The 8,822-nt window shown below is 42.4% G+C and overlaps 1 protein-coding gene across 2 annotated transcripts in view; it reads right to left on the bottom strand.

Annotated features, from left to right (window-relative positions):
• Nucleotides 1–6,893: 6,893 nt before the first annotated feature.
• Nucleotides 6,894–8,822, bottom strand: part of CTIF (cap binding complex dependent translation initiation factor) — a 79,954-nt gene continuing 78,025 nt past the window's right edge. For both annotated transcript variants that reach the window (XM_078786742.1, XM_078786743.1), the window contains one exon: nucleotides 6,894–8,774. In XM_078786742.1, coding sequence (XP_078642868.1) covers nucleotides 8,559–8,774 — 216 coding nt within the window. In that variant the 3' untranslated portion in view covers nucleotides 6,894–8,558. The remainder of the gene's footprint in view (nucleotides 8,775–8,822) is intronic.

Here is an 8,822-nt window from a genome sequence, read left to right as displayed (position 1 = left end):
GACAGTACTTAAGACATAATCGCATTCCAACAGGACGTAATTAAGACGTACTCACGTGCCATCATTATCATTATTATCAACATCATTGCTATAATTATCATTTTAAATATTGTCGTTATCATCACCATTACGTACCATTGTATCATTTTCATTATAATTTCAATAGCATGTAATTAATAGACAGGCTCACGTTCTGTGCTGTTAGCATAGACATTCATTTAGACCTATTCAGCGTGTATCGGAGATCTTCACATTCGCTACAATGAAGGAGCTGTCTCGTCTGATGATTACAATGGAGATGAGTATGATACCTTTTTTTTCCACCAATTACCTTTTAAATGAGGCGATGAACTCTTCAGAAGGCTTGTGAACATTTAACTTTTCAGAATGAAAGCGTTCAAAATAATAATCTCCTCCACCACGTCCTGGCCAACGCCTTCTGTACTGAAACGGCTCAATATTGTTGGCAAGTGTAAAAACTAAATTGACTTTATTGTGTTACTGTCTTGATTATTAGGTAAATAATAATGTTATAATGTCACTTGTAACTAAAACCATCGTTATACCCAGCATATGGCTTTGTTTTTAGACTGAAATAATGGTTAGGAAACAGTCATTTTCCCCACAATAAATAATGTAAAAACGAGCTACCACATAATAAAGGTATGTAACGTAACCACTTTAAGTGGGGGATACCTGTGCTGTGTCCTTGTTGCTAAAAAGAAAAGCGTCTGTCCTGCGTGTGTCACATTTCATTCTGAAGGCTTCCTGCTGTCATCCTTGCATCTTAAAAACATAATTAACCTGGCTGCAGGGCTGTGTATGTCTGAAGCCTTCTGGTCAAATCTCATTGGCTAGACAGCTGGCCTCACTCCACCCACAATTGTAACCAAGAAAACCATTCGGCCACCATTTTGGTTCTGTATGGCACAGTACTATAGGCGTAGTGATGAGGGGCGAAGCAGGCCTCCTCGAGCGCAAATGTGGATGGGGTGCCAAATGATGTCCCCCAAGAATGTTTTCATACTCCATTCGGTTGTACAGGAAATAAATTGGATTACAAGGTATCCGTGAGAGCACGATACGTAACCTTCAGAACTGTTTTACAATTGAATCTATGTGCGAAGGTATCATGCCAACGTTGACTAACTCTTTCCATCTGGTTTAACGTTTTTTGTAATTACCACTCACCTCTGCACAGTAAATAAATCGGTATTAGTAATTGTGGGGTTGCTGGCTGCGTAAATCAATAGATCTTATCTTCAAACAGAAATTGTTTCGTGAATCTTCAAACAGACGAACATTCTGTACGATGGAGATCGCCCATAGGCCAATCTAGGCTCGTGGAAGAGCTATGACAAAGGATAAATCAGGACGACAAAGGGAACAGCAGGAAGAAGGGGAAATACAAACAGCAGGGTGTATGTAGAAAATAGGAGACGTAGAGAATGCAAAGAGTGGACAAGATGGATACATAAGCAAACATTTTGGGAGGGTGGGGGTGGTTTAACAAGTCTAGAAAAGATCATTATTTTGGATGGGGGGTGACGAGATGGTAGTGAACAGCTGTCTTGAATTGCCTTGTTAATATTTCAAAGAACCTCCAGTTTGGAGGTACTTGCACATATATAAGGTGGTGTAATAGACACTGAATCAATGGCGGTAAACTTCTGTATTTATTTTTTTTATACGACCTTTTAAAATAATTTTATTTCAATTGAATTATATATTTGAACACTGGGATCAGGTGTTCTATGAACTCTCGTTTTTTTTGTTTTTTTTTAAACGGTGTAGCCCATCGGGCAGAGCTGTCGAGAACGGTGTTGTCTGTCTGTAGGTATGTCCCCTCAAATGTATACCAATCAAAGCTGAGAATCTGGTCACATGATGGGGTGATGTGATTACATCTGTCATTACGGCGTACAACGGCTGATTCCACACTCCGCCATTTTGATTTATAAGCCGAACATATCGTGGAACCTGTCATATCACAATCGCCATGCTCTACCTTTACGGTTTTCTTCAGTGTGAAACACAAAAACCGATTGTTAAATTGACCATCAAATATCGAAAGCATTGGCATTATGTCTCTTCCAACAATACAGTACGAATAGGCCTTAGGCGTTATGACTCACCTTCCGCTTCGGACAAATTAAGCCCAAGTTTCTTAATACAGTGGTATCGTTTGTTGTATAGTTTTTGTAATAATATTATTACAGTAAATAGAACCATAACACTAATCCCAATGTCATGAATGGAATGTTGATGGATTGAAGCGGTGTAACCATGGAAGTAAGGCCATTCACCTCAGTTCTTTTTAAATAATACAATTTTCTTAATAATAACGTAACGTTATCGTAAATCTAATCGTAACACTAATCACTTTGTAGTGACTGCAACGTTACTGGAGGTTAAATATATATCTATCTTCTATCCATATATATAAAATAAAGTTTTTGTTACTTGCCGGAAAAAGATTCCGGCAAGTATGTTGATCTGTTCGTTTGTCTGTTTTCTGTCTGTCTTTGTCTGTCTGTCTGTTTGCTGCACTTTGTCTACACCGTTGCACGTAGAATCACCAAACTTTGCACACGTATTTGCTTGCCCTGGAATAGACTGTGCCCAATTGATGACGTCATCAGTCACGTGGTTCGGTCGCCATCTTGGAAAAACCGAAAAAATTTGCACCTCTATATCTCCGAAAGTGCTGAACAGAAAAAATTGAGACACGGCTCATTGTAAAGAACTCCATGGGGAATAAAATGTTAATGATGTCATATGTCACGTGGTTTGGCCGCAATCTTGGAAAAACCGAAAAACTTTGCACCTCCATATCGTAAAGTGCTGAATAGAAAAAATTGAGACATTGCTCATTGTAAAGAACTCTCCATGGGAATAAAATATGTTAATGATGACGTCACCGGTCACGTGGTTCGGCCGCCATATTTGTCCTAAATGGCCGATAAAAAGGCAAATTCCGGCAAGTCCTGGGTCTCTGACCGATTTTTCATCTGTCTGTGTGTCTGTTTGCAGCACGACGTCTACACCGTTGCACGTAGAATCACCAAACCTTGCACACCCATTGGTCTTGCCCTGGAATAGACTGTTCCCAATTGGTCATCGGTCACGTGGTTCGGCCGCCATCCTGGAAAAAACAAAAAAATTTGCACCTCTATATCTCCAAAAGTGCTGAACAGAAAAAATTGAGACATGGCTCATTGTAATGAACTCTCCATGGGGAATAAAATATGTTAATGATGTCATCAGTCACGTGGTTCGACCGGCATCGTGGAAAAACCGAAAAAAATTTTGGACCTCCATATCTCAAAGTGCTGAATAGAAAAAAATAGACCTGGCTCATTGTAAAGAACCCTCCATGGGGAATAAAATATGTGGATGATGACGTCATAGGTCACGTGGTTTGGCCGCCATCTTGGAAAAATCGAAAAACAGCACCTCCATATCTCCAAAAGTGCTGAATAGAAAAAATTGAGACATGGCTCATTGTAAAGAACTCCATGGGGAATAAAATATGTTAATGACGTCATCGGTCACGTGGTTCGGCCGCCATATTTGTCCTAAATGGGCGATAAAGTAAATTCCGGCAAGTCCTCGGTCTCTGACCGATTTTTCATTTGTTACTTGCCGGAAAAGATTCCGGCAAGTATGTTCTGTTCGTTTGTCTGTTTGCAGCACTACGTCTACACCGTTTCACGTAGAATCGCCAAACTTTGCACACGTATTTGTCTTGCCCTCTAATATACTGTGCCCAATTGATGACATCAGTCAGGTGGTTCGGCCGCCATCTTGGAAAAACTCTGCACCTCTATATCTCCGAAAGTGCTGAATAGAAAAAATTGAGACATGGCTCATTGTAAAGAACTCTCCATGGGGAACAAAATATGTTAATGTCATCGGTCACGTGGTTCGGCCGCCATCTTAGAAAAACCGAAAAACTTTGCACCTCCATATCTCCGAAAGTGCTGAATAGAAAAAATTGAGACATGGCTCATTGTAAAGAACTCTCCATGGGGAATAAAATATGTATGATGACATCGGTCACGTGGTTCGGCCGCCATATTTGTCCTAAATGGCCGATAAAAAAGTAAATTCCGGCAAGTCCTCGGTCTCTGACCGATTTTTCATCTGTCTGTAGCACTACGTCTACACCGTTGCACGTAGAATCGCCAAACTTTGCATACGTATTTGTCTTGCCCTGGAATAGACTGTGCCCAATTGATGTCATCGGTCACGTGGTTCGGCCACCATCTTGGAAAAACCGAAAAACTTTGCACCTCTATCTCTGAAAGTGCTGAATAGAAAAAAATTGACATGGCTCATTGTAAATAACTCTCCATGGGGAATAAAATATGTTAATGTCATAGGTGCCTCCATTATGACGTCATAATTCGACAAGTACAAAACTTCATCCGATGAAGATGAAATTTATTGAGCATCATCAAGGAATAAATTAGTTTTGAAAACAAATAACGATGACGTCATTGGCCACGTGGTTCGGCCGCCATATTTGTCCAAAATTGCCGATAAAAAAAGTACATTCCGGCAAGTCCTCATTCCGGCAAGTCCTCATGACCAATTTTTCATTTGTTTGTCTGCACGCGCTAATCTCCTGAATGGTGAAAGATAGGAGGAAACCTCCGAAACAAAAAATGCCGGGACGGGCCCCGGGAAGGTTATAGGCCAGGTGGCGAGGCCGGTTGTGGCCGCCTCGGCCGGGCTGGGCCCATTTCGCAATAACTCTTCTTTCAAAATTCTCTTGAAGTACAACTTATGCATTTAATAGGAATATCTGACTGACATGCATTCAAAATTCTCTCTCGCGGGGCCCGACAGAAGAAAGAACAAGGAATCGTTGAGCACTAACTGATGCTGGGCTCGCGTCAGACCTATGTACAGAAGATTAAATTCATTCAAAAAGAACCTGGGCAACGCCGGGTGCATTCAGCTAGTCTTGTATATATTGTTGTGGATATGAGAATTGTGGTTTTTTTATTGTGTAGTAAATGGAAAAATATCACCCTCCTTCCTCCAGTTGTGTATAAAGGTCAAAAGGGTGTCCCTTAGTTAGGTCATATACAATCGCGTTAGTCAATCATAGATTTCCTGCTTGTTGGTAGTTATTTCCTTATTCTGTGTATTAGGTTAAGGCTTTGTCTTCCATTAATTAATACTCCATTGCACCGAATTCAAATAGAGTAGATTCCCTTTCATTTCCATTCCCTTTCATTCCCATTCCTGAAGCCTCGATTGCCAACTGCATTCGCCGCCATTGCCATGTGCTCCGGCTCGGAGAAGAAAGGCGTGTCTCCACCTCGTCATAGAGGGGAGGAGTGAGTCGGCCCCGCTCAACCAACCCAGCCAAAGGGGTTTGGCTTGAGAGGGCGGAGGAAGAGCGATCGGGGAGGTTCGAAAAGGTTGAAGGGTGTGGCCTATATAACCCGCGAGACGCCCCCACCACCAGATGCGCCTGAGATAAGTCCAGAGGAGGTGAGACGAGCTTCGGAGAGAGACGCACAAAAGAGTCCACCGCAGCTTGTGAACAAACCGCAGCTTGTGAACAAACCGCAGCTTGTGAACAAACCGCAGCTTGGAGCGTCGACGACAGTTGCGGCCAAGAAGCCACGTCGCCATGCGGAGACGATTGGGGAGAGTCGGCGGCTGCTCAACTCGAGCCGGGATCACACCCACCACCCGCATCCTTCCAGCTCTGTGGACCACTTGGACCTTCCCCCCCTCCCAGCCAATCGTTCCTGCCTTCATTTCCCCATTCGTGTGAGTTTGATTGTCGTCCGTTTTGTGTCTTGTCCTGGGGTATTAATTAAGACTGTAGGTAAGCTAGCGTTGCACTGTCTCCTTGATTCCTTCTGTCTTTATTTTATTATCCTTCCTCCTCCTCGGTTTCTTTTGGTTGTAAATAGTAGTAATAAATTATAGTCGTATTGCAAACCCTTTGTCTTCTTCTTCTTCACATCCGTCGTCTGTCTTTTCCCAATTGAATACCTGTGGCACGATTTGGCCAACGTTAAGGAATCGGGTCTAGTCATTGTTAACGGTTCGGGCCGCGGCTGCCATCCGCTCGGCAAATTAACATCTTATCCGCGGTCACGAACGGGGCTGTGCACTGGCCTTTCCGGAGGTCGCGGTGCAGCTTCAGGGAGCACGTCGGTCAGTAACAAACGAGGGGACTAATCCCCCCTCAAAGGGGAACCATAGGCCGACGTTGGGTTCCGTAACAATATTAAAGTAGTGGCAGTTTTGTGTCCGACCATCATGCCACGTCATTACGTAAAGATGTCATTAAGGCGTAAACACCCGCTCCCTTCGAGAGCTCCAGGAAAGGTCATTCCTCTTTGGGGCATATAGATTACAGTCGATATATGGTCGGGTCTCAAGAACATTGGGTGTGTGTTCATTTACCAAATTTCTTGTGGAGCAATAACCAAGTGGTTTAAGCATTCGAGCAAGCACTCCATTCAAAGCCCTTAAGGAACGGCTGGCTTAGCAAGCGCTAGCTATCTGCTTGGTAAATTAGCACTCCCTAAACTCTTGTGGACCTCAACAGGTATATAGATTACAGTAGATTTTCGCTCAGTTCTGTAAGTAAAACGTACCTCATGGATGTCGAGATTCATCCAAATTTCTTTGTTTAATGTTATAAGCAGCGTTAACTGTTTAAAAAGCAAAACATGTTTGTGGTTTATAATATTTTATAAGCGCGGCTATGCCGCTGTTAGACTTTTGGTCTTGTTTTTTTTTTAACTTTACATCATTATGCAGCAAAAGCAACTTTTAATACCATGACAACAATCTTCAGAACAAAAATAGTTTGGGTTTCCTGCATCGTTAAAACAAAATAGACAACCCAAAGCAAGCGCCTTCTCCAAGTGGTTTATTGAACAGCAGAGCCTGTGCAGGATGAGCTGCAACGTCCATATAAGCAGTCGCAGCATCATTCGCCGCCACATCGCAGTCAAACCGAGGGAGGCTAGCAGCTCAAAACAGATTTACAAATCGAGATTAGTGTCACAACAAATGCACAAAGATGGCACACAATGATAGCCTGGAGATACAACCACAGGGATAAAGTCATTTTGATGGTTTAACAGCAGAATAATGAAGGGTGGGGCAAGGGGAACGGTGATGTACACAAATTACATTAAAACTTATTTTAACTTGGTACTGACAGGCTTATCATAGGAGGTCAACAACTAGAAGTATTTTAACACCACACCAGTGAAGAAGAGCAGGAGAAAGGGATCCAGCTTAAGACAAATACCTTTTGGCGGTTTACTTTCACTACAGGTAAATTTGCCTTCATTAAATCACTTGAACCAGTATAACTAACCTCTCAACTTGCTGCTGCATTAGCCTATTAACAACACTTATACATCCAACAATATAATTATCAGAACTCAGATGTGTGGAAGAAAATGCAATCGACCATGGACCCCTTTCATTTTCCACACCATCTGCGATTCAAGAAAGAGCTGCCTTTTGAATCTTAATTTGCATCGACGAGCCTGGGGTTACGCTGGAACCATTTCAAGCATAGAATCGGTTAACGTGGTTCTTCATAAGACCAATAGCAATCCAAATAATTGCGTGGAATATCGATCGCGAGCAAAATCGGACGCTTATTGCAACTTCCGTGTAAAGTTAAACTGCTTGCCGCATAACGACGACGGTAGTGAAAAGAATGATATTAATAATAATTATTATAATACAAAAAAAAAAAAAATTAAATAAGAGGATTATAAAGTATAAAAAAAAATTACAACTTAAATACCCTTGGTTGAAAGCGTCGATTAACGTTTAAATTATTTCTGGAACCAAAAGGATTGGTAAGCCGCAAGGAAGCGGCGGAATCGCCATTCAGAGGACAGGCAGCAATTATGATAAAATAAATCACTAACAGAGAAATGCAACCACTGTTCATGTCTTCATGGCATTATATATGCACCGTGAACCGCAGCCGAGTGTAAAACAATGTAAACCCATTATGAACAACATCGAAGAGAACGACAAGGCACACAGTTGTGTCACGCATCTGGCCTTGTCTTGTAAAGAAAATACTGTTTGCTTTAAAATTTTAAAGCTCCCGCTTTCGATTCCGCATCTCCAGCTTGTGATAACTAAAGTGTCACAAAGTCGCTATTGCCACTCTCCCTTTCCTAGATTTAAAATCTTATTTCCCCACCCCAATCCCAGTTTTCCAACTTTCATTCCCAATTCCCTCCTGCCATCCCAACCACTCATATCTCATTTTCAGCATCGTTTTTCTTGCATGGTTCTATTTCACCTGTGTAACCCACACATAAAATCCAATTGTTTACCTCACAAATTCTAATTCATCGTTCCATCTGTCCGTAACTCCGAGGACGTTTTCCATTGTGAACGTGCAACAGCAGCGGACGTGGCTCGGTTGTGCCGAACTCAGCAAGGCGTAGCGGACGGAGCTTGTGGCACAAGCGCTTCGCCATCATTTGTACCATGCTTAGACACACTGCAAAAAACTGTTCTCGTGGCCAAACGAGTAATTATGCTGTGAGTTTTTGCAACGTACGGTTGTAGTAGGTAGCCGTGGGGGCGGTGAGCGGGAGCCAGCTATTGGCATGGACCTCCACTATCTCGAGAAGCAGAGAGCAGGTGAGCAACGAAGCGTCAGAATCGAGCATCTTATCCCGGGCAATGGAAAGCAGGTCCGTCATGCCAGAAGGGGAGCAACTTTCAAGCAGACCTCCAATGCTCTGCAACTGAATGAACAGAAGGCAAGGAATGGACAATTTTGAAAACCTTTAAGC

The sequence above is a fragment of the Myxine glutinosa genome, chromosome 11 (assembly GCF_964187855.1).
Source record: "Myxine glutinosa chromosome 11, kmMyxGlut1.1, whole genome shotgun sequence".
Classification (NCBI taxonomy): Eukaryota; Metazoa; Chordata; class Myxini; order Myxiniformes; family Myxinidae; genus Myxine; species Myxine glutinosa.
This window is presented reverse-complemented; position numbering and strand designations above follow the sequence as displayed.